The following is a 26,718-nucleotide window of genomic DNA, read 5'->3' on the forward strand; positions in this document are numbered from 1 at the left end:
CAACTTTTAATTTTTTTAAATGTAGTGTATGCTGAAATTAACATTAAAACTTTTTTTTACAAAAAGATTTACATTGACCAAAAAGTTAACTGAAAACCTTTGTTTATTTGTCTTTGAGTATGTGATTAGCTACAAAGCCTGTGATAATGTTGCAATTTATCAAGGAGGTCTATAATACCAGTTTCAAAGAAACAAGATGATGCCTGGACTCGGATAAACTAACTGTTCATGCTTTGCCAAGTGGACTTCATTTCCCATAATGCTCTTGTCTCGTTGCACCGCCCCTGCTGGTGCGCCCCGTGCCTCGCGTCAGTGTTGCGCAGATTCGGTTTGAACCGAAAGCGGAGTGTGACCTTCCCATGCGACGGAGACCGGCAGGAGACCGAGAGAGAGGATCCATGTCAGCACTCCCGTCAACAAACCTCGACACGGAGATGAACAGCAACTTAGCTGGAGATGAAATCGGGTAAGACACACTGGGTTATATGGAAAGCGTTTGGATACACTGCACCGACTCTGCTGCAGCCGGGAGAGTTGCACTGAGGGCGGCCCGGGGTACAGCAGATACCAGCCCGCCGGGCTCCGCAACTCACACTCGTGAACCAGTAAACTTCAATTTTACAAGAAACAAGGGAACATCGGACATGTTTTCGGTTAATCAAACAGATTATATGCTTTACTGACGACACAGACAGAGAGATTGATTTCGAAGAATCGGGTGTCAAAGCTGACGATATCAAACTGGAGGCTCTTTTGGTCACGCTATAAGTTTTTTTTATTTTATTTTATTTTTTAAATCAAATTGTAGGCTTGAATATATCGTTCATGCTGTCATTTTATAATAAAACTAGAGGCTCATCTTTTACGTTTTAAGTTGTATAATGACTAATTGAGTAGTCAAACTGGATTCTTGTATTGCTACAGAATTTGTGGCTTAATGTTGTTTACAACACACAAAGCATTTCGACACGTCCCGCTTTTATTTAAATTTTACAATGGCAGTGAATGGGGCCAGTCCATAAACATTAAAATACTTCCAAAATATAGCCACAATGCGTAAAAATGATAGGTGTTAATATGTGTTTATTGTGATAAAATTGCTTCGTAACCTTATCCAGGTAAAATAATATTTATGTATGTCTAAAATTTAACAACTTCGTTGCCATGACGACGAAACGCCTGCAAACAATGCAATATGCTAAACGCCATTACGCCGGTAATACCTTGTTTTGAATAATGTTTACGTTTTGTGATTATATATATTTTTTTCTTATAAACATAAATTATTTTTGTAGTAATCAACATTATGCCACAAATGCTGTCGATTGAGCTTAACTTGTGTTGAATATGGAACATTCCTTTAAGCTTCATCATCAAACTGCTGTCTTGTATTGTTCTCTTTTACTTACTAGAAGATTATAATCGTGTCATGAGAGAGTAGCATTCATGCACAGTGTCTTTCCATGTCCCAGCTAGCAGAAGTTTACTTTGGCAGGTAAGATTTGATAGAGTTAGAGGTGGGTTCGGAGCTGGTTAGGTTTGTTGGATGGATGAGTGGGTTCTGATCATCCATTCACAGATAACTCAGTCATTTTAGGCAATGAATACCAGGACAATCTTCTTATCCTTCTTCACCATGATTTATGTTCCTTTCTGAGTAAACACACATGCATTATGACATTCTCTCATCTTTGTGTTGCAGGAAGCTTTTTGTGGGTGGATTGGATTGGAGCACCACCCAGGGTGAGTTGAACTGTAATGTTAATTTTCTTAGTTTTATAGAGCAACATTAGTTATTTAGTTGCCTTGTTCTTAAAGGTGCTCTCAGCGATTCCTGAGAAACACGAATATTGATATTCGAACTGAACTGCCAAAACAACACACCCCTCCCTTCAGTGCTCCTTTGGAAGCTCTGCCCCCCAAATTCATGTATGCAAGGTGGTTTTACGCACACCAGATCCAAACACACAACTCTTCTGATACTGAATCTAACATCTCAACAACAGCATATGTGTTCTGTGAAACATAGCTAAATTGATGTTACCCACCTATCAAGAAGAAAAAGAGCAACTTCTGCATCTGTCTTCAAGACTTTAACCTCTCGGAGGTCTCTCCACTGCTGAAAAGCCTCACTTATGTTGATGTGGCTCCTAGCCATCGATGTATCATAATCCTTCTTTTTTAGATTCTATTTGTCTGACCTTTTTCTCTTGGTCTGTTTCTCAGCAATTTGTCCTCCTTGGAGTTTAGAAAGTTAGCATCAGCCAGATTTGCCCTTGCTCTTCTAATGAATTTCCCTCTCACTCTGCCCCCACCCCCCATCCTGTGCACATGCAAGAACCACCGCCTGTTGCTGACTAGCTGTAGTAGTGTTGTGTGGTCGTTATGATCCACTTTATTTTTGTCACAATTTCCATGCCAGGGTTGTGTACAAATACTAGATTTTTTTTCAGCCAACCCACAGAACTGAGAGCTAGTGGATTGTGAGGAGATATTTGCAGAATTTGACAAAAAGTATATTGGATAAGAATGACTGAGTGCACTTTTAAGTAGTGCATGCACTAAAGCATGTACTTCAAGTTTATATACCAGGGGTTCTCAACTGGGCGGTACCACCCCCCAGTGGGCGTTCAAAGGATGCCAGGGGGGTACTGAGTGTAAATTAGTAGAGAGGGGGGCATTTGTTAATCAAATCTACTGTCAAGTTCCTTTTTGCATTAAAATGTTTATCTAGACTCTATTATATGGGTTAGTATGCATTTGTGCTGCGGCTCATCTGATTCTGAAGTCTAGAGATCTGACGTATCTGGTTTAGCAGGGTGAAATAGACAGGGAAAGTCATAACTTCCGCTATTGCACCTGTATGACTCTGTAGGTGGATACGGCTCAATGGAAAGAGCAGTACGAGTGCAAAGCAGGTACGTTTTTACTCACAGACTGGCCTTGAGCTCTTAAACGTGCACTTCTAATCATTGCAGCGCTGCGAGAACCAGTGAGATGCACGGTGCAAGACACGGAAACTATTTGAATTCGGCACAGAAATACAAACTATACTTTAGGAAGAAATAGATTGATAATACATATTATCATATCACTACTTCAACTCTATAAAATTTGTCATAGTCTACATCAGGGGAGTGTGGGAATATAATATATTTTGTTACAACTTTTAAATGTTTACATTTTGTATTTAGTGTTTTTACATGTGTTTAGAGTAGGCCTACTGTAATTACAAAAATGATATAATTTGTTTTATAGAAATCATGTTACATCTAACCACAGTAGTGAAGAAGATCCATGCTTCCATGTGCTTACTAAAATATGGTCTTGTTACAAATACCACTGTTAAACCAAATTTTTTTTTAAATTTTCATAAGGGCATATACAATATTTTTTTTTAGATGAAATAGAAATGTTTAAATCCTAAAATATTTTTGTTTCAGTGTAAGAAAATATAACTGGTTTTGTTTGCCTTCAGAAAGTTCAAGAGATATAAATTAGGTGTTAACTTTTTACTTTTTATAGATGTTATAGATAAATTTACTGTTGTTCATACCAGTAAATTTACATATACATGCAATAAAAAATCTAATCTGTAATGTATAATTAGCATTTTAGTGGGAAAAAATCTGCAAAATGATTGGACTTTTTATTAACAGAACTATTAATTATGCAATGCATCGAGCAAATTAAGCAAATAATACAAATATTGGGTTTTGTATTTTATTTATTTATTTTGGAAACACATAATTTGGGGTAATGAAGTAGGTGGGGAGTTCATCAAAAAAAGGTTAAGAACCACTGCTGTATACCATTACAAGTCTTTCTGTTTTTGCATTTTTGAGTAGAAATAGCACATATTATGTTTTATGTAATGTCTGTCATGTCCTTATTTTATAGCATTGTTAATTTTGGTTTCTGAATGTTGACCTTTGTACCAAATGTTAGTCCAAATGCTGAATTAAATTTATAACACAAAAACAAACACAAAGACAATTTTAAGCTTCATTTAACAAACCAAATAGCTTTGAACTGTGTTTGATATAATGGCAAGTGATTTTGTAGTACCAAATTAGCAATTTAGCATGTTTACTCAATGATAAGCTGTTGGAGTGATGGCTGCTGGAAATGGGGCCTGTCTAGATTTAATCAAAAAATACTTTTTTTTAAATAGTGATCGTTTTTACATCAGTAATGTCCTGACTGTACTTTGTGCTCAGTTGAATGGCACTTTGGTGAATTAAAGTACCAATTTCCTTCCGAATCATCTACATTTTTATGTTATTCCAAACTTTTGGCTGCATATATATATATATATATATATATATATATATATATATATATATATATATATATGCATCTCATTTTGCTTTAAGTGATAGTTTACCCAAAAATAATACATTCTCTCATCATTTACTAACACTCATACCATCCTAGATGTGTATGACTTTCTTCTGCAGAACACAAACAAAGATTTTTAGAAGAATATCTCAGCTCTGTAGGTCCATAAAATACAAGTGAAGTGAACAAAACTTTGAAGCTCCAAAGAACAAATAAAGGTAGCATAAAACTAATCCATTAGACTCAAGTTGTTTAATGTCTTCTGAAACTAATCAATCTTGGGTGAGAACAGATCAAAATTGAACTCCTTTTTCACTGTACATCTTGCCATAGCAGTCTTATGGCATGATCATGATTTCAAGCTCAATTACACTTCCTAGTGCTTGATGCATGCGCAGAGCGCTAGATGTTGCTAGGAAGTATAGTCGAGCTTGAAATCATGATTGCGGAGGAAAGTGCTGATGTCAAGATTTATTGTGAAAAGGTAGTTATATTTTGGCCTATTCTCACCCAAAACTAATTGGATTGCTTCTGAAGACATGGATTAAAACACACGTCATATGGATTACTTTTATGCTGCTTTTATGTGCTTTTTGGAGCTTCAACATTTTGCAAACCATCTACTTGTATTGTCTGAACCTACGGTGCTGAGGTATTCTTCTAAAAATGTTCTTTTGTGTTTTGCAGAAGAAAGTCACACATCTGGCATGGCAGAGGGTCATGAGAGAATGATGAGAGAATTTTCATGTTTGGGTGAACTAGTTCTTTAGCTAACATAGATTACATTGAATCTCTGGTTACTAATGCACACAAAAACACACATGGTCTCTGTAATTGACTTGTATGCTGAGTGCTTTGTTGATGGGCTCATTTAATTGGCTGTTATAAAAAAAAAATGCATAGGCTTGTTTTTGAAGAGTGCCGTAGCTGAGCTGCATTGTGCACTGAGCTGTTGAGGTTGTGATGTTGAGGAATGTTTCAGTGCAGCTCTTAAGCATTGGCAATTGGCAAAGGGTTTTGAAAGGCTTTTTTTCCAATCAATGATCATGCCTTTCTTTGTTTTGATAGAGACATTACGAAACTACTTTTGTCAGTATGGAGAGGTTGTGGATTGTGTCATCATGAAAGATAAAAGCACAAATCAGTCCAGGGGCTTCGGCTTTGTGAAGTTTAAAGACCCCAACTGCATACGGACTGTCCTGGACACCAAACCTCATAACTTGGATGGTAGAAATGTGAGGAGCCAGTTCAATTTTTAGAAGTTAAAATATTTTGCTTATTTATGGTCATTGCATCACACATTTATGGTATGCTGGTTTGATTTAGCCTAAAAGTTTTTTTTTTTTTCTTTATTCTTACAGATTGATCCAAAACCATGTACGCCTAGAGGTATGCAGCCTGAAAAGACTCGGGCAAAAGATGGCTGGGTAAGAATTCCAGAATGTAAAGCCAAGACACGTGAAATTTTTTATTCAAATCAAAGATAATTCAGTCTGGAAACTGCAGTTATCATGTGGGTAAATGATTTTCATTTCAGTCTTGGGAAGATGCTGTAAAAATATTTTCATATTAGTCCAGGCATTTCAATTCAAGCTACCTGGCTAAAATGAAAGGTGATGTGTGTAATTTTTGTATGTTAGAAGAGTTTCTCCTATCGTAGTTTAATATGCAGAGACAACTATAAGTATTTTTAGGTTGATTCCCCCCGAAAACTGTAAGCAATGTCAAAACATTGCTCCGTTTGTTTGAGAAACCAACCTGTCTGACATGGTGGCAGGACTTTGTGTTTGTCCATGGAGACAAACAGTACAGTGGAGAAGGGGGGATGTGTTCAAGAGGCAAAAAAACAACAAAATATTTTTGCAATTCTGTTTGATGAAATTACATGGTTTACCTTTAAAAGGATAGTCCACACAGAAATTCAAATTCTGTCATGTTTTACTCACCCTTATGTTGTTATGAGTTTCTTTATTCTGTGAAACACAAAAGATGTTAGGCAGTATGATCGTCTCAATCACCGTTCACTTTCATTGCATCTTTTTCTTCCATACAATGAAGGTGAATTGTGACTGAGGCTGCCTTTCAGACTAATATCTCCTTTTGTGTTTCACAGAAGAAAGAATTTCATACAGGTTTGGAACAACATGAGGATGAGTATATAATACAAAATCTTCATTTTTGGGTGAACTATCCTGTTAAGATTAATTGTTGTAATTCTCCAGTGCTTACAATCTTCTGCTAAAAATAACTTGTTTTTTGTGTTTTAGAAAGGAAGCAAAAGTGACAGCAATAAATCTAAGAAGATATTTGTGGGTGGAATTCCTCATAATTGCGGAGAAGCTGAACTCAGGGAATATTTCAACAGATTTGGAGTGGTGAGATGGACACAAATGCTAAAATTACTGTTTGTCTTCAATTAGATGGTGTTCACCCCAGTACAATCCCACACAAGTGGCGTAAATCACCATACAAATTCCATAAAGATTTTGTAATCATGTCAGAGGAATTAAAGTCATGCATTTTTGACATCTTTTTTATTCTATCCTGTTCTCCCTTTGAAGGTCACAGAGGTGGTAATGATCTATGATGCAGAGAAACAGAGGCCTCGAGGTAATCCACACAATAAGTTTTCCTCCCATTTAGTCTCTCAACTCACACTCATGACAAACTATTTCCACCCAAAGAGAAGAGAACATCACACAGGCCATCCATCCCTCTCGTGTGTGTGATGTTGGTTTGGCGCGTCTCATCTCTTGCGTGGCGGCAAGGCAAATCAGAAGCATCCACATGACATGCAGACATTTGCATTGAACACGCCACTTGGTCAGTTCAGCTTATTTAACATCTGCTTTTTGTCTTAAAGCTTCAACACAGTAGTAAGCAGCATGCCTGCCACTTTCAAAAGTCACCTTTTTATTTGCCAATCAGCACCTGCTGAAAACTGACTGGTCATGACCCAGTCTAGTTGCAGTATTTAATGTGAAAAAAGCCAACCAATTTGACTGAAGAACTAAAAACTTCTATTTCATTTTTACAATTAATTTCTATACAGTGTTTTGACCTTTTTCTAAGCCCCACCCCACTTGGTTACTGTTGCCACAGAATGTCCCATAGGAATGAATTGATAATTGATGTTCATAAAGTGGTACAAATTGAACGGATGTCATTCATGAAGTGTAATGTTGCAAATAATTTGTACTTTCTGTTTTTCATTTACACAGTAACAAGCTTAAATATTGGACACCGCTAAGCAGAATCATGCAAACAATTATCACAGACAATTGAAAAGAGAAGAGCTTCAGTTGGTAGTGATTACAACTGCTAATATTAGTGAAAGTGATTAGAACTGTTCCTAATGTTTTTACAAAATACTCACTATGGAATCTTTATGCCTACATATATATATATATATATATATATATACACTCACCTAAAGGATTATTAGGAACACCATACTAATACTGTGTTTGACCCCCTTTCGCCTTTAGAACTGCCTTAATTCTACATGGCATTGATCCAACAAGGTGCTGAAAGTATTCTTTAGAAATGTTGGCCCATATTGATAGGATAGCATCTTGCAGTTGATGGAGATTTGTGGGATGCACATCCAGGGCACGAAGCTCCCGTTCCACCACATCCCAAAGATGCTCTATTGGGTTGAGATCTGGTGACTGTGGGGGCCATTTTAGTACAGTGAACTCATTGTCATGTTCAAGAAACCAATTTGAAATGATTCGAGCTTTGTGACATCGTGCATTATCCTGCTGGAAGTAGCCATCAGAGGATGGGTACATGATGGCCATAAAGGGATGGACATGGTCAGAAACAATGCTCATGTAGCCCGTGGCATTTAAACGATGCCCAATTGGCACTAAGGGGCCAAGAAAACATCCCCCACACCATTACACCACCACCACCAGCCTGCACAGTGGTAACAAGGCATGATGGATCCATGTTCTCATTCTGTTTACGCCAAATTCTGACTCTACCATCTGAATGTCTCAACAGAAATCGAGACTCATCAGACCAGGCAACATTTTTCCAGTCTTCAACTGTCCAATTTTGGTGAGCTCTTGCAAATTGTAGCCTCTTTTTCCTATTTGTAGTGGAGATGAGTGGTACCCGTTGGGGTCTTCTGCTGTTGTAGCCCTACCGCCTCAAGGTTGTGCGTGTTGTGGCTTCACAAATGCTTTGCTGCATACCTCGGTTGTAACGAGTGGTTATTTCAGGCAAAGTTGCTCTTCTATCAGCTTGAATCAGTCGGCCCATTATCCTCTGACCTCTAGCATCAACAAGGCATTTTCGCCCACAGGACTGCCGCATACTGGATGTTTTTCCCTTTTCACACCATTCTTTGTAAACCCTATAAATGGTTGTGCGTGAAAATCCCAGTAACTGAGCAGATTGTGAAATACTCAGACCGGCCTGTCTGGCACCAACAACCATGCCACGCTCAAAATTGCTTAAATCAGTTTTGAGTTCAGGAGATTGTCTTGACCAGGACCACACCACTAAATGCATTGAAGCAACTGCCATGTGATTGGTTGATTAGATAATTGCATTAATGAGAAATTGAACAGGTGTTCCTAATAATCCTTTAGGTGAGTGTGTGTGTATATATATATATATATATATATATATATATATATATATATATATATATATATATATATATATATATATATATATATATATATATATATATATTATTAGCTCTATCTAATACAATACATATTATCTGATACAATACGTAAATTAATGAATGTTAATCTACCTTATAGCAGGGATCCTTACTGATATTATACATGTTCATTTGGGAATAAGGGCTGACAGTTTAATCCACAGCATTATTATAACTATTATTTAAAAGTTTTGGAGAAAAAAAATGACTGCTATATCCTTTACAGTGTACCTCATGTCAATAGTATAAGCAGTGTTTGGTAAGATACTCAATGTATCTTAGTAAAGTATCTAATATATATTGTAATCAAATTACTTTACAGATTACTTCGTAGGAAAAGTAATCACATTACTGCTTAAATTTTAAGTTACTTTCTAAAACAATTTTTCACAGAAAAGTTCACACTCATCGAATTCAAACTCAGCACCACACTTTTTTGGGGGCACACAACCTTCAACTTTTACAGATTCACAAACAGACGTACATGTGAACGTGTTTCATTTTTTAAATGTATTCTACCTAAATAATGTTATTTTAGAAAGATGCAACCAAAGGATTGTGTTTATAAGTAATTAACTTAATTGAAAGTGAATTAAGTAACTGTAATCTTATTACGAGATTTTCAAATGTCATGTTACATTACTTTGAAGAAAGATGTAATTAGAATAATGTTGTGGATTACAGTAATTGTAACTAGTAACTTTGTAATTAGATCACACCCAACAATGATTAGTGTCCTGGTACCAACGTTTTAACAAAGTTTTGCTTAATTTCTAGTTTAAATCTATCAAAACACATACAGGCGAGACTTCCTTAGACTAAAAGGTAATTGGCAAAATTTTTTAAAAGAAGATGGGGCTTAGTGAAGGGTACTTTTTTTTTCTCAATAGGATTGTGCATAGGCAGCACAGAGCTGTCTCTTTTGCTTTCACTCTTCAAACTGAAATGCTTTTTACATTTCACTCTCTTTGGTGATGTGGAATAGTTTGACATGTGAACATCTGAAACTGCCTTATGAATTTTCTAATCACGTTACATCATTTCTATTAACATTTAGTCATTGAATAAGTTTATTTTAATGTACATTTACATTTAATTAATCTACAAAATGAGTGTTTTTCGCAATGTAGTATATTAAGTAAGCCTTCTCTTTCTTTCTTTTTATGTCCCTATTATCCTTGTTAAGTGTTTGAATGCATTAACATTTTTCCTGAGATATGTTTGTTCTTTCCTGTAGGATACTATACAGATAGTGGCACCACACAGATTAAGGCCTGGTGTGAAAAACTCATGCCTGTTTCTCTGGTGTACACAGTTAATGCTTACATTTGTGGCCAGCTAAAGGTGGTGGCTTGTCCAGTTTACTACTTTCATTTCACTAAATTACATAAAATAGTTCAACTCTGTTGGCATTTTACTCTTCTTAACAAAATAATTATTATGGCTGAAAGATATATGAAATATTTGCTATATATTTGCGATGATTTTGTTGGCGATGTAAAATTAAAGCTGATGTGTGTATTTTTTTTTTTCAATGTAAAAAATCTTTCTCGTATCCCAGCTTAATATGCAGAGACATTGTGGCGATATCACAACTGTTCCCAAAACTGTATTAACTGTGTCGCACATCCATCATTCTAAACAAATACAAAATACAGAGAGCTTTCATTAATGAGGTTAAGCAGGGAGTGGAGTAATAACTTCTGCAGATATCAAATTAAAATAGCTCATTTACACATACACCAGAAAGCTGTATAATGCGTTAAAGCTGCGTGCACTGTAATGTGACAGATGATTTCGCTGCAATAGTACATCTTCGGGGATCCTCCGATGCACTTGAGCACATACGCACATGCGTAATCTTCAAAAACATATAAGAACTTCACTTATCAGTATGCTTTAACATGGACACATAAGCTGTGTTAATGCATTTTAATCACTAAAACGGCTGCATCCACATCTATGTGACATTTCAGAACTCTACTTTCTCAAAAAAAAACTGAATAAGCGTTTTTCTTAATTGCATGTAAACGGAGTCAAAGTCTTAACAGAATAAAAAATATATATGGATTCAATGATATAGTCGTCACATAAATTTGTGATGCTGTTTGCAAATGTTTGTTGGAGCTATGGTTTCGGAAACATTGTTACCAACATCGTTTAACTGTGTTGGTAACGATGGATCTTGCGACCATAGTTGGCTAACAATGCTTTTGGGAAACACACACCAGCCTGACACCGCAACATTGGTTCAATCAATGGTGTAATTTTAGGGTGTGATTTGAATGCACTTCATTATTTGGCAATTAAGTTTCATAAAGCTTGATCATTTATTAATACATTTTTACTGTACATTACTTCTTGCCTTAAACCTTCAAAATGTGAAGGTTTGGTTGAAATAGTGGCTCCTTCTAAACCATTTTATAGCAAATACAAAATACTGAGATAAATATTCAATATTGTCAAATGGCTAAAAATGTTTTTTAATTGACATTTTATAAAGAGATTGATTCTATTTCTAGTTTTTAGTTTACCTGTAGTAATTATATACTGTCTAGCTGTTAAACTCAATTGCTTCACATATGCAGGACTTCTATCTGTAACAGGCAAGAGGCCATAACATTTCAGAACTTTTTAGAAGCCTGTATAACTGGGAACTTTCTTTAATGAAACCAGACCTGATGATGAAGGGCATGTTGGGTATGTTTAGTCCTCATTTAGATGGTTCTGCTCCATATAATGTACAAATTCTTAGATCCCTTCAGTCTCAAAGGACACACAATTGGAATCAGGTTAGATCCCAAAGTGGAGATTTTCGCAGCCCAGTTCTGCCACAGTTATCAGTTCAAACAGAAACTAGTTCACACTGGTGGATCTGGTGCAACTAAACTCAGCTGCGGCTCATCTTATCGCATAAGTGACCTTGGAATCTAGTGGCGCTTTAATTTTTCTGTCTTCACGACCCCTGCATGCGTGGGTGCACGCAGTAGCTTTCTGTTTCTCTGTCCCCAAGTCTTATAAAATGCAGGTCTCGCAAATCGAGCATTAACTGGGGTTACACCAAATGAGAAACTGGGCTGTATTAAACGTTTCACAGATATCCTTATATCCTAGTGGTGCTTTTGTTTGCAATGATCTGTTCTTTTGGTTTGCCCAGAGTACTTTGTCATTTTGGGAGGCTTTGAGAAAAACAGTAAAAGCCTGTAATTTAATAATCATTCTTGTTATGCACTGATAATTGTGGTTGCTGCTCGCATTTATTGTGTAAGGTGGGGGTGGGGTGGGGGGGGTTCGGATGAAACTGTTAAAAAGGCAGAGATATTTAGAATCCATTCTTTAATCCATAATTTGACATTGCCAATTACATTGTCAAAGATCCTTAAAGGTATAGTTTACCATTATAGGGATAGTTTATCCAAAACTGAAAATTTTCATCATTTATTTACCCTCATGGCATCCCAGATGTGTATGACTTTTTTTCTGCAGCGGAACACAAATTAAGACTTTTAGAAGAATATCTCAGCTCTGTTGGTCCATACAATGCAAGTGAATGGTAGACAGAACCAAGTTCTGGGCACCATTCACTTGCATTGCATGGACCTACAGAGCTGAAATATTCTTCTAAAAAATCTTAATTTGAAAGAAAGTCATACTCATCAGGGATGGCATCTAGCTGTAAATGATGAGAGAATTTTCATTTTTGGATGAACTATTCCTTTAAGGCTACATAGATCATACTGACTTTAGTTATCAGATGCCTTCTATGGCTGTTAATCATTAAATATGTTCAGGGCTAAAGTATTAAAGAGAGCAAAAGTCATACATAACACATCTGTCCTTTCGGACCCCACCTGTCACCTTTCCTGGTGACCCGGGCGTGATGTCATCTGAACCTCGGTTACCCCCCCACCCCATCCCTCTTATGTTCTTCTAGCTGTTCTGTCAACACCCTGCTGCTTTATTGACTTTTGGTCGTTGGATAGGTTTTGGATTTATTACTTTCGAGGCTGAACAATCAGTGGACCAGGCTGTCAACATGCATTTTCACGACATCATGGGCAAAAAAGTGTGTAGTTGTAGTTTTATTTTCCCCTAAAACAGAAACTAAAGCTTGGGCGACCGAACATTTGAGAATTGACATTTAATTTGACATTTAAAATTCAAAAGGGAGTTTTTCCACAAAAAGAAAACATGATTGGTTATTTCTTTCCCTGTGTTCCACAAGGCCCAAACCACAAGTTTAGAAAATATTTAACACAAATTTTCTGTGTTTTATTTGTCAGACTTGTCCTAAAAAAGTCTGAGCTTCAGGATAGTCCTAAAACGTTTAAGATGTTCTTTTATAAGTTTCTCTTACTTAGAATGCACACTTCTGACCATGTTAGTCGCCCAAGGCTTGGTTCATTTGGACTGCTTTTTTAGGTGCTGTAGTGCTGTATAAAATGGTTTATTGAGATAAATTTAAATGAGGTTCAATTAAATCATTTTCTATTGAATGATTACTTGGGTACTACATAGATACCAAGCAAACTATAAAGAGTTGAAGTTATAAAAGCACTCGCCTAAAGAACTGGTCAGTTTCCTTTTTATTTGTTTTTGTGTATATATTTTTTCTTAATCAGGTTATTCATTTGGTTTCAGTCAGGTCACTTACTATTTGAGTTCTGTATTTCCAAGAAGGCAAAGAGAAATCTCAATTAAGTGACCTCAGCATTAGAATCTCCATACTGTGTCCATTAGACATTCAATTCCAAATGGGTTTTGGGTGGGTACCAAATGTTGCCCCTGTAGCGTAAGATTATTGTCTGATACCTGCATTTAGTTTCAAGCCCGTTTCAAGGGATAGTGCAAAACTGAACAAGCATGATATGTTATCTCACCTCACCAGCTAGACTTGGTAATAATATCAGTCCCAACATGATTGGTTTGAGGTTGGTTGACTTAATGTGATCTGACAATATAATATTAGCAATTCTTTCATATTTTCACGAATAGCCATTTTAAGTGATGCAACATGACAACTAGATGGGTAAAATTTGAAATGACAAACTTTGATATTGACTTGATAAAGCCTTGACTGAAAGTTGAAACAATTTTTTTTTTTATGGCTATACAGACATTACAGTAAGACAAACAGATGAATGAATGGATAGATGTTCCCATAATGTGGTTATGTACACTCACTGAGCATTTTATTAGGAACACTATGGTCCTAACAAAGTGCCCGACATGGTCTTCTGCTTTTGTAGCCCATCCACCTCAAGGTTCGATATGTTGTGCATACTGCAGTGCTATTCTGCTCACTACAATTGGCTGATTAGAAAATTGCATAAGTAAGTAGGTAAAATCTGGTGATTTTTTTTGACAGCTTGAATTTAAGTAGTACTGGTCCATTTGAAAATTTAATCAGTGTAAATCTTTGGAATTTTTCAGAGTTTGATAGTCTGTTGTGTGAAAACCATAATTGATGGACAGAATGATTCATGGGATTTTTGGAAAACTACATATAAACCATAAACCATGTACAATAACAGTAATTTGGCTTTGTCAAACCAACATAATGAGTTGAGAGTGCATTGATTTAAGCACTGAATGTAGAGAGAATCATACAGGCCTGTGCGTTTTCATGCAGGCCCGAGGCATTTTCTTGTGCCCTGTTATGTGTGCTGATTTAAAGTGAAAACCCACTTTTAGGATGTTTGTTCAAGACTCCAGAATTGCTCTGTAGCTTCTGTCCTACATTGAGTTTGTTCTTGCCTTCTGACGCTCTCCTTGACTCGTGCCAGTGTTCCTGAAGGAATCAGGTGCTATGGTACCAGGGCTATTGTTCTTCACATGACATTATTGTGATTGGACTTGGGGGTGGGGGTAGAGGGCTAGGGCTATATGTTATAAAATTAGAAACTGGAGCATATCAAACTCTGTACCAAATCCCAGCTCCACAGTTGGACTCGAAGACTTGCGCAAGACCTCCCATCACTCTTAGAGGTAAAGCCCACAGGAGTGAGGGGGTGGGGGCTGCATTGCCTATTCGAGGGTTTGCAGACCACTTGCTCAAACTGTACCTAATTAGGTCGACAGCGAGAGAGGTAGAGAAAGCAGAAAAGGGAGTCGTTACATTTATGCTGCTTTCCAATGGAAAAATATCGTCCCTCACTCTTGATGCAAGGTGACCCCAATAACTCACCCCCTTTAGAGTCTCATGTCTATTTCTGGATCTCCACTTCAACTGAAGTAGAACTTTCCTGTGTGTTAAACTATGTCTTTGTCCAATTTTCTTTTTTAGCTGAGTGGCAGGTGACTAAAGTATGTAATTGGCCTAATTGGAAGATTAATAATTGGTGGTAATTAGGATAATTTGTGGTGCTTACTAAAGCAATTACCACTGTTATTATTGTTATACTTGTTACTGTTATATATATTCACCAAACCATTAACGGCATGTAGCCAAACACGTTTGTACTAAAGACATGAATGATACCTAAAATCGTGAGGCTTTTTTCAGACTAAATTATTTTCTTGGCAGGCAAAAATGCAATGGATACATTTTGAAGGAGTGAGCCAAGCCATATTATACACTTTGGGGTGGGCTCTTTTGAATTTTGGGCCATTAAGCAAAACGAATTTTGCATGGGAAAGCGCACCTTTTTGGTGTTTTTTTTTTTTTTTTTTTTCTTCTTCAGAAAATTAAAAAAATCGAGTTATTTCATTTTTATATTTGACACAGTATGAAGATTCATCTCTGATTAGTCTTTTCTCTCTCCTTTGTTATTATTTGCATGTTAATTATGTGAAACTACAAGATTATCATACATTTACACATCATTGACCCATATAATTCTATTGCCATATCTAAACCAGAGTTTCTTAAGCATTAGCCAGGGGAAGGTAAGTCTTCATTTTCTATCAGCAGTTTATATCTACATAAAAGAGCTGAGATATAAGATAAATGCAGGGATGGTGTTTTTTAGGTACGTCTATGGTAATGAAAAATAATATGGTAATGCTTATTCTCAAGTTTTAGCAGAATTCATTATTCCTGATAAGGTCCATGGAGTTGTAGTGCATTTTGTAACTCCTAAATGTACCTTTCATACCCAAGTACCTCAGAAACATTGGTTAAAATTGTCTCAAATAAAAGATTATAAAGTATATTCCATTCCATCTGGACTATGGTCTTGCATTTGACCTAAGAAAGAGTATCTGTTTTGTGGTGAGGGCTAAAGTTTCTGATAGGTGAGTGGGGGAAGTAGGCTGTATGTTAATTCTCCTCTCGCTAGTTACGACCTCTTGTCCTTTGTGCAGGTTGAAGTGAAGAAGGCGGAGCCTCGGGACAGCAATGCTCCCGCCTCCGGTCAGCTGGGAGCTAATCAGTGGGGGACCCGAGCCATCTTAAGTGCAGCCAATGGCTGGGCAGCACAACCAGCTCCGAGCTGGCAGCAGAGCTACGGGCCTCAGGGTGAGTGACACGCCGGGCTAGAACGCAGTGTGAGCATAGCACGTCCCAACCTGAAAAATGACACCCAGAGCCAACTGGTATCTGTTGTGCTTTGCTTTAAGTCTGGCTGCACTGTTTGTGCCATCTGGCTAAAACCACACAGGGTTTGTTCACTGTGCAGGAGCGAATGTTTTCACACAGAGTTTGCCCAAAATAAGACCCCTCTGCCTGTTGTGAATCCAGAAATATGAATGTCTTTAATTGAACTTGTTATGGCTTTGCTCTCATTTGGCATATGAGAGAAGTCAAATATAGTTGCATGGTCTGGTGGTTGTAAGTTAAAATGTATCTTTTTGTTCCAGGTGTTTGGGTGTCTACAGGTCAACCTCTTGGTATGTTTTTTTTGTTTGTTTGTTTTTTGTATTATTACAGTTTGATTTAGGGCTATTAGTTCTGCACGATTATGAAAAAAGTTGCATTGATATTGTAATTTCAATTAATACAGTTTACATTAAAACACTTGTTTTGTGTGGGGCATATGCATTCCATATTAATTATTTAGGCTACAAACAGAGATCTGTGTTCTTAAATTACTTTATACATACATCAGTAAATCAAGACAATCATCTTCACATTGGCCCTCTGTTGTTCAAATTTTGAATAAAGTACACACAAAAAGTGGGCAAAAGACATTTAGGCTGGGTAAAAATATAGAACAATCTCAACATCGATTCTTAAATCCCAAGATTTGGGACAACCCAAGAATGTGACAACCTTCTATAACCAAATCTTATGCTATGTGACTAAAAATGTCTATGATTAGTCACTGGCTAGTACATTTACAGATTTCACTCACCATATATCTGGTGAGTAAAATCTGAAAATGTACTTGCCAGTGGCTTATCATAGACATTTTTAGTTGTATAGTGGAGAAGTAGCACAAAGGTCATTTCTCTGTGTGTTGAAATTAAAAGTTTGGTTTAACTCGCGCTGTGTGTCCAAAGACGAGATCCACAAATCCATATGTGACTGAAAAATGTTAATACCCTTTCTGTTTTTTTACAGTCATTTGTTGGTTAATAAACAACAACATTTAATTCTAATCACACATGGATGCGCTAAAGAAACCACACACGGTTTCTCTCATTATATGCGCTTACTGGCTAATGCTGCGAGTCTGAAAGAGACCGTATTGATTTACATATCAATGTAAATACTTGCAAATAATACAAATTATGTAACTAAACAATAAATATGTAACAAAAATATCTACGCAACATAATACAGTATTTGCAATTTGAAGACAATTGGTGGAATACTCTGAATTTGAAAATTTTTCAAAAGCTAAAATGTGACAAATTTGATGAAACATTACTGTTAAAAAATATAATTTGTAAAATTTATATTTTTCAACTGTACCTAGATTGGTTGCCTCTAAGGTTCCTTTTATATGTAAGCAAAATGGACATTGTAGTAGAAATCTACCCATATAGATCAATATTGAATGTAATCAAATTAAGAGCTTTTGAAACGGATTCGAATCAGGGAATCTATATAAATATCCAGCCGTAATGTAGACATGTCTGTGATTGGTTAACCACTGCACGAATACAAAAGAATAGAATTAGAATTTTGTTTTTTTTTATTAATTTTTTGGTATTTGAGACTTTTCGAGTCTCATTAGTTAAGTGTGGTAGCTTTAATTGTAATCTTGATTATTTATTGGATTAATTGTGCAGCCCTTGGAGCTATAGTTTAATGTCCAGTGCTATTATTATATGTTATTAGCATATTCCCACCAAGTCTGAATTTATAGCACATCATTTTTACCATCTCTATGAGTTTATTTAGTGGTGGAAACACAGTAATGACAAATGAATAAATTTGTGGCGATTAGTTTTTGTAGAGATGCACTGAAATTTCGGCCACCTAAATTTGTTATCCGAAAATGGAAATGGCGAATCCTATTTTCGGTTCTTCGGCTGAAACAGAAAAAAAAAGGATGAATATCTTGGCTGAAAATTTTAACAGAAACTATTACATTAAAATCTGGTAACAGAAACCCTCACATTGAGAAAAGGCATTGTTTCTGTTGGACATTAAAGTCCACACCCCCAGAAGTGAAGTTTCTTGGTTAATTAGCGCAATAATGACGAATGTTTTCCAGTGCTCTGGTATTGTGTGACATGACTGTTACTATCAAGCTACAATATAACATTAAAGAAGCATAAAGGCACCATTAAAGTAGTCCATATGACTCGCGCATTATATTCATAATCCTTTGAAGCCATACGATAGTTTTGTGAATTGCAAAGTATGTGTTTAATAAGTAAAAATCGTCTGCATACGGCCCAGTGTTCCAGCATTTTCGGTTTTGGCCAAGAATTTTTTTCACTAGTGTTTTCGTTTTTAAAAATGTTATTGGTTGTTTGTATGCCAAAAAATAAATTCAGTTCTCCAAACACTTTTAAGAGAATGACAAGAGTTTGGCATAGGACTTTCCATTAAATATTTTTTATTCTCGGGTGTTGCATCAGACTTGGTGTGAAAAGGCCTTATCTCATTGCTCAAGTGAGTTTTGAAAAATGTCTATGTCTCAGCTGGGTATGGACCTCCTTTAACTGCTGGCCGAGGGGCACCCACACATCCTCCCTCTCCATTTAATGCATTTATAGTCACAGCGCCACCTACAGGGGGATTCGGGGCACCTCAGGGATATCCCCAACAGGGCTTTAGCACACAGCCTCAGTTTGGTAAGTGAGTTAATATTTTTATTGACATTTTTCACATATTTTTGAGAGAAAAATAATTTGACATTTATTTATAGCTGACCGAAATACATTGTCAGAACAAGCTAAGAATGTAATTTCTCAAAGCACCAAAGTCCAATGCAGAGAAATGAGAAACAATTGATAAAGATTGCAATACATCACAGATATTGATACAATATCATAGCTTTAATCCCTGCTGATTCCCACCCCTCATATACATGCAGCATTCTTTTCAAAAACTGAAATAGAATTGTAATGATTTCGGCATTGTTTTTCTTATGTTTCTATGCACACAGGATATAGCTTTAGCACACCTCAAGGTGACCAGTTTGTAGCACAGGGAGTGCCTCCCCATTCCGCAACACCAGGGGCAGGACATCTAGGTTTTGCCCCGGCAACAACTCCCACTCAGGACCTGAGCAAAGCCGCCCAAGCACAGCCAGACTTCTCCTACAGCCAGTATGGTAAGAGCTCACTGAAACATAGCACCAAACCACTGCAGAGGGGCTCTGCTTCCTGTTCACATGGCTGAACGGGCATGATGACATCACATATCACGCTTACACATAGACACTCACTCTAATTACTCTTAACCAAGACTTGTAGATTTTGTTGTGTGGTCTGTGGAGGTTTATCCTGTGGTATGTGTGAATTAGATCATCCTGTACTGCAATGCTGCTTTTTTTTTCAGACGATTCCTCATTTAACACAAACAACACTTACAGAGGATATTTACCGAAATCTGTACATTGTTATGGAAGGTTGAAATTATGTTTAAGCCCTGGCGTGGGCAGGTGGGAATGTGTAAAATTGCAGTGCATGTGAGAGATTTCATAGGTTAACTTAACTGACTTTAGAAATTTGCCAAGTATAAGATATAGAAGGAATTGCATTTGGCACAGGTGCGACAAAATACAGAGAAAATCTGTAGAATGTATTCAACTATAGAAAATAGAACTGACTACAGAAATAAATTGAGATAAATAAGGGGTCTGTAGGAACAGCTAGAGCCAGGAGGACAACGAGATATTAGACACAGTGTAACTAATATACCAGCCTTACTATGATGTCATTCTAATAAGAGAATAAGAGTCTTTTATCTGGATGGGATATCATTAAAGGAATAGTTCATCCAAAAATGAAAATTGTGTCGTTGATGCAACATGCATACTGTATATGACTTTCTTTCTTCCATGGAACACAAAAGGGGACATTTTGAAGAATTAGCATGGTGCTTTTTTAGTTTCATACAATGAAAGTTCATGATGAACATTGGGGGTGTGAGGAAAAAATAATTTCAGCGATTCTGAATCGATTCTCAAAATATTCAGGATAGATTCGGTGTGGTGGATGCCAGAGACAGAGATGCTACAAACATATACACCCAAGGACGTGCATACTGATGCCAAACAGCTGTTTTCAAACTAGACTAGATATATAGATATCAACCACACGACCATCCATGCCCGAATTAAACTATGATCACAAAATTTATTCACAAGCACACACACACACACATATTAATGAGAGAGTTTATCCATGATAACATGTCAACAAACAACATGAAAAACAGGCTTGTTTCCGTTATTGCAGATTTGCACAGAATGGAAAAAATCTGCTGAACATAATGATGTGTCCCCATTGATTTTCTCCCCAATTTGGAATGCCCAATTCCCAATGCATTCTTAAGTCCATGTGGAGGCGAAGTGACTTGCCTCAATCCAGGTGGCGGAGGATGAATATCTGTTGCCTCCACGTCTGAGACCGTCAATCCACACATCTCATCACGTGGTTTGTTGAGTGCGTTACCGCAGAGACGTAGTGCGTGTGGAGGCCCACCATATTCTCCGAGGCATCCACGCACAACTCACCATGCGGCACACCGAGAGCAAAAACCACACATTATAGCGACCACAAGGAGGTTACCCCATGTGACAATACCCTTCCTAGCAACCGGGTCAATTTGGTTGCTTAGGAGACCTGTTTGGAATCACTCAGCACGCCCTGGATTCGAACTTGCGCCTCCAGAGGTGGTAGTCTGCGTCATTACTCGCTGAGATACCGGCCAGTGACAATTCACACCTCTATTGAGCATGTCTCTCAAACTCAAAAAAATAAATACATTTAAGTACCAGGAAGAAGTCCATACAACTCTTGCACTATATTCCAAGTGTTCTGTAGTCCTTCAATAGCGTTCAATGACATTTGAGATCTTTGGTGGAGGGCAGGATTTTCAGTGAATTACTTACATTTAGGTCTGTTCTTCACACAAAGCTATAAAATCTAAATGTATCATTCGCTTTTATGGTACTTTTGTCCTTTTCTGAGCTTGTCAGGCGTGGTTAATGTATGCTTTCACTGTATGGGAAAAAAGCTGTTTGAACATTCTTCAGAATTTCTCTGTGTTTCATGGATATAGGAAAATCATGCAGGTTTGGAATTACCTAAATTATTTAAAACAAGGAGACAAGTAGCCTGTGTATAAAGTGGGATGTTAGAGTGGGGGTTGAGTCACTTGTGTGTGGGTTGTATGTTTTATGGGTAGCATTACAAGACAAGTGTCATCAGCCACTGTGTGTCACTCCTTCGCTTGGCTTCCATTCATCAGCATCGCGACGGGTGAGCAGCCTGATAAACACACTCATTTAGCAACAGCGCAGGGGGCGATCCATCCACCAGCTGTGTCCATGAGCTCTAAGAGCAGGAGAGGGCAGTGTTCACATGAATAGGAGCTTTAACATAGTAGTTAAGTCAGATTGTCTCTGGGTTGAGTCAACCTGGTCTCCTCATCTCCCTGCTAGGCTTGGGTAACTATCCTCAGAACCCCTCTGCCTACGGACCAACACGTCCTTCTCACACTTATGTACAGGAAGAGCAGGGATATAGTGCAGGTAGGTGAGCAATTGCATCCTACAACCACTCAACCCCAATAGAATGGCCTATGGATTCATGAGGCTTCAAACATCTCAGTTCTGTTTTCTTTCATGCATCTCAAATTCAAGTGCATGTACAATAGGCTTCAGTTTTCCATAAGATATACTAAAATACAGCTACATGTCATTTAAGAGTCTTTAAAAGCTGCATGTCTAATTTGATCTTGGTATTAGATGAATATTGGTATTTAAACAAGATCTTGTTTAGCCTCTTGGTCAGTTTCCAGGACCAGGATTAGGAAACAATGCTCTAAATTATATTTATGCATGTAATTTGTATGGCTAGTAGCTGTAGTTTACGATTTGGACACAACTGATGGCTTAATTCTGTTGTTGTTTCTGTGTCTTGGTCACTGCATTGCTTTGCTGCCAAAAGGATGATCTAATAGTCTCTCTACTTGGCTTTCTGTGGATTTTATGCCCCTCAAGCAAGTGTGTGACAGTCACACCTGAGTAAAGTGGATTTGGTGAAAGTTGAAAATGAAATACTGTTTCTTTGCTTGTTTGTTTTGAAAGAACCAATTTCTCTTCATTTGTACTTGTGTCTAACCTTCCACTTTTATCTTCGAGTCTTTTGAATAAGCTGGCCTCTGCCTCATTATTTCAGTAGCCTTCAGAAGCCCATTTTTTATTTTGTTGTTCCCGAATGCTTTAAATGTGTTTTCATGACTTGTCTATCATCCTGCCTTCGTTTTTAGACGTTTTCTGTTCAGTTTAGAGTTTTTCCTTTGTAATTAAAGATTCTTTGACCAAGTACACACTGATAGGATTTGCTGCATTTACTAAATACTGGAGTGAATCCTCAAAATGATCGTACTGCACATTTCGGAATACAGGAGTCCCTTAAAAACTTGATATAGTGATAGCCTATGCAACTGTGTGGCGTCTTGCAGCTATAGATTTCAACAGTAACCCGTTCGGGATTCACTGAGTTACAGTGAAGCAATTACAATGGAAGTAAATTGGGCACAATCCTTAAATTTGAAAATACTCACTCTGTAAAATGTAATTAGTTGATCTTGCTTAGAAAAAGTATGCAAAATTAAACTGAACATATTTTTAACTGAACTCATCTGTGATTAAAGTATCATTGTTTTTATTTAATTACATTTAAATTGAGTTATAGCATGATATTATACAGTATAAGGGAAAAGATGACTAGAATCTAGGTTAGCCATATGGGACATTGGATTCACCTTCTTAGTTTGTAATATTTTTCAATTTAACCGGCTCCAACTTCACCAGTGGAAACTAATAATGGTGACTTCACAAAAATCACAACTATCAACCAGCTACAACAAAACAACAACAATATTCATAAGAATTAAAACCATATACATTTTTAAATAACAATTAATATTTTCCTACATAAGTTCCCTTGTTTTGACCAAACATACAGTACTGTGCAAAAGTCTTGGGCACATAAGATGTTTCACAAAAACATTTGTCTTAAGATGGTTATTTATAGCTGCTACTTTAGTGTGTCAATAGGAAATATACATTTTATACTCCCAAACATTCCTTTTGCAGATAGAACAGAATAGAATAATAGAACAGGGAGTCCTGCAACAGCTGGCATGGCCCTCACAGAGCCCCGCACTGAACATCGGGTCAGTCTGGGATTAAATGAAAAGACAGAAGTAATTGAGAAAGCCTAAATAAATGAAAGAACTTTGGCGAATTCTCCAAGAAGCTTTAAACATCCTATCGGCCAATGACAAAGAAAAACTGTGTCCAGGTGTAAGTAGGAGAACTGGTGCTGTTTTAAAGGCAAAAGTGTTCACACCAAATATTAATTTAGTGCTTTTTATGTTTACTGGTCTTTGGATGACATTAATTAATGAAAACTATTTATGTAATTATTTTATATTAAGAAATCCTCACTTTGAAAGTTTTTCAAAAGTGCCTAAACATTTTGCACAGCACTGTCCATTATTAATTCAAGAGCAAGGGCTTATGGGTATTCCACACAGCTACAATTTTGTACTTGATAATTTTGAGATGGTAGTAATCGAAGACAAAGCTTAAAAAAAACATATTTGAGTTGCAAATCCAAAATGTGATATTCCAAGAACTGTTTAATTAAGGCCATTTTTATTGTTTATTTCATTGTATGTTTTTATTAATGACATCTTTAGGATTTAGAGAGTAACGGTAACTTTATTAAATCTAGTAAGAATAGAAAACAACTTGGATCAAGTAAACTATTTTTTATTTTGAGATAACTATTAGCATTTACAGTAAAAGTATATCCACAAGATGTCATAACATGATTTAGTGTGATAAAAGCGTTTACTAACCTTTTCTATGTAAAGTTATATCCAAAACCATCTGTAAAAACAATGATTTTAACAACTTTACAGCTCAAATCACATATAAGTTTTAACAGAAGAATGTAAGTGCTTTTATAAAGTTATAAGCTTTAAACCCTCCAAAATTGCCCTTGTTCACTTCATTGTAAGTGCCTCACTGTAACCTTGATTTTTGCTTCTTTCTTTCTTTTTTTTTTTAAGAAATGGAGGGACGAGTTGATATAATTTTTTGTGGTAATCAACATTATGCCACAAATGCTGTCAATTGAGGTTATCTAAATATGAATGACAAGTTCTCAACTGAATGTTCATGAAATCCATGTATTATGTAGTCACTTTTCAACAATGAATTTTGCAGTTGTGTATGTATGAACCGGAGTGACGCATCCATAATTAGCTGCAGTGTGTACATGACATTTGTTTTGAAAGGTGAAAACTCTGTCCTCCGTCTAACATCTTACTGGTGTTTAATATACTGTCCCATGTTTTCATGTCTGTTGAGACAGGTTATGGGCAGGACCTGAGTGCTTTTGGTCATAGCTTTGCAGATCCCAGCCAGCAAACTGCCTCATACGCTGCAGCCCCCTCCGCACCCTCGTCAGCAGCCCAGCCGGCAGTGGGCAGCTTTGGACGAGGACAGAACCACAATGTACAGGGCTTCCACCCCTACCGACGCTGAGCTGCTGTCCTACCCCCACTGCAATACACATCGTCAGGGATACAGACGTTTTAATCGCATACTGAACTGGATTTTGGGATTGTTTCTTTCGGAAGATTGCAAATACAAGGTTTATTGTGTGTAAATTGTGAAACAGGGGCTCTACTCCGATAATAGGAGACCACCGTACTCTTCTATATTTTCTAGTAGGACTAACTACTGAAGTATTTAGCAATAGATTTGGATTGTCTGGTAAAACATCAGCACAGAACAGATGCACCAGACATCAGTGACAGGGTCTCCCAATTATCAGTTTTAATTCTGTTAGTGGGGAAATGTTTTTATTTTCAATTTTGTGAATTTTGTTTACTCTATAAGCCTTTTACCATTTATTTAAGTTTGAAATAGATTACAAATGTCTATTATACACCTAAACTGTGCAATTTTTTAAAGAATTTTGTACTTCTATATGTGCGCTTGTTTTAATTTTTTTTTTTCTTGTTTTTACATTTTCTTTTTATTATTATTTAAGGATGTAGACTTTCCTCAGGTGGCTATTAGTGCACTTTGCACTTATGCAAAAAAGAAAAAAAATGAGAGTTTATTTGAAATAAATGATTTAAAGAAAATGAACGTTGTGCAAGTTCATTGTGGTGGCTGTTGGCATTTAAATTCACAGAAATGAGACTGTGAAAGGCCTTTAATTTATCTGTTTGTTCAAATTCAAAGACCAGGAATTGTTTTCTTTATGAATGGAAAAAGGTGTATAATGTCCACAATTTGAGATAGTTTGTCATTATCCCAGTATTTAATTATATTACAATAAGTATATTTATTGGTAGTTGACATATGTACTTGAATTTTAGGTAAAAAGTTATGAATGTTTGGGATGGGACGGTATATTTAATTTTGATATATCGTGAACCAAACAAATTATTTACCATGTCGAGGCAAACCTCAAAATTTTTCAAAATTGTCAACATTGTTTCCTGTCCATGTAATGTTTCCATAAAGGAAATGACCCATCAAAAATTTAAATCTATATAGCTTGATTTTACCACTGCTGTGCTTTGCACAAGGTCCTTCAAGTACTTAAAGTGCTTGAATTTAGCTTTTAGAAATGTAAGTACTGGAATACGTGACAATCACAATGTTTTGTTGAAAAATGCTTGCGATTAAAACAACATTTCTTCCGTGTAATGTGTGTCCATAAAAGATTAAATCCACGCACTCCACTTTCTCTGAATAATGTGTATTTTAATGTCCTTTCTGTTCTTTACGGTCAATTAAAAAAGTAAAAAGAAATATAAATTTTAGTCATAAATTGCACGGATGCAATAAAAAAAAAATTAATTCAAAGTAGGAATTTGCTTGGTGGCCCCCATATGTTCAGAAGCAGCCCTGCCTAATCAGTTTAAGAAGTAAAATGTCATATAAGCATATTATGACCATGTTTTAAACAAACAAAAATAAAACCCTTGCATATTTAAATTACGATCTCTGAGAACAAGCTTACCTTCCACATCCACCATATGAGGAAACAGCCAAGAAATATTTTCATTTCGTTTTTGATCTTATAACTAA

At 36.6% G+C, this 26,718-nt stretch overlaps 1 protein-coding gene across 3 annotated transcripts; it reads left to right on the forward strand.

The window, feature by feature from the left end:
* The first annotated feature begins 329 nt into the window (after positions 1 to 329).
* On the forward strand, positions 330 to 26,384 carry LOC127626243 (DAZ-associated protein 1-like). Of its 3 annotated transcripts, XM_052101906.1 has the most exons (13): positions 384 to 466; positions 1,473 to 1,495; positions 1,703 to 1,743; positions 5,410 to 5,576; positions 5,703 to 5,768; positions 6,609 to 6,716; positions 6,903 to 6,951; positions 13,006 to 13,088; positions 16,328 to 16,481; positions 16,823 to 16,852; positions 19,061 to 19,213; positions 19,528 to 19,695; positions 24,983 to 26,384. In XM_052101906.1, the coding sequence occupies exons 4-13, from the start codon at positions 5,463 to 5,465 to the stop codon at positions 25,153 to 25,155; spliced, it is 1,098 nt and encodes a 365-aa protein (XP_051957866.1). In that variant the 5' UTR covers positions 384 to 466; positions 1,473 to 1,495; positions 1,703 to 1,743; positions 5,410 to 5,462; the 3' UTR covers positions 25,156 to 26,384. The 3 variants fall into 3 exon arrangements, with proteins under 3 accessions (XP_051957864.1, XP_051957865.1, XP_051957866.1); XM_052101904.1 differs by lacking the exon at positions 1,473 to 1,495 and having other exon boundaries at positions 330 to 466; XM_052101905.1 differs by lacking the exon at positions 1,473 to 1,495 and having other exon boundaries at positions 330 to 466; positions 24,979 to 25,159.
* Positions 26,385 to 26,718: the final 334 nt, after the last annotated feature.

Source organism: Xyrauchen texanus, chromosome 32 (genome assembly GCF_025860055.1).
Source record: "Xyrauchen texanus isolate HMW12.3.18 chromosome 32, RBS_HiC_50CHRs, whole genome shotgun sequence".
NCBI lineage: Eukaryota > Metazoa > Chordata > Actinopteri > Cypriniformes > Catostomidae > Xyrauchen > Xyrauchen texanus.

Excerpts from the sequence above, each read along its gene's own strand:
- LOC127626243 (XM_052101904.1), top strand. The coding sequence starts at position 360 with ATGCGACGGAGACCGGCAGGAGACCGAGAGAGAGGATCCATGTCAGCA. Across the intron at positions 5,769-6,608 it reads CTCGGGCAAAAGATGGCTGG|AAAGGAAGCAAAAGTGACAG; the intron begins GTAAGAATTCCA and ends TTTGTGTTTTAG. Across the intron at positions 16,482-16,822 it reads GCAGAGCTACGGGCCTCAGG|GTGTTTGGGTGTCTACAGGT; the intron begins GTGAGTGACACG and ends TTTTTGTTCCAG.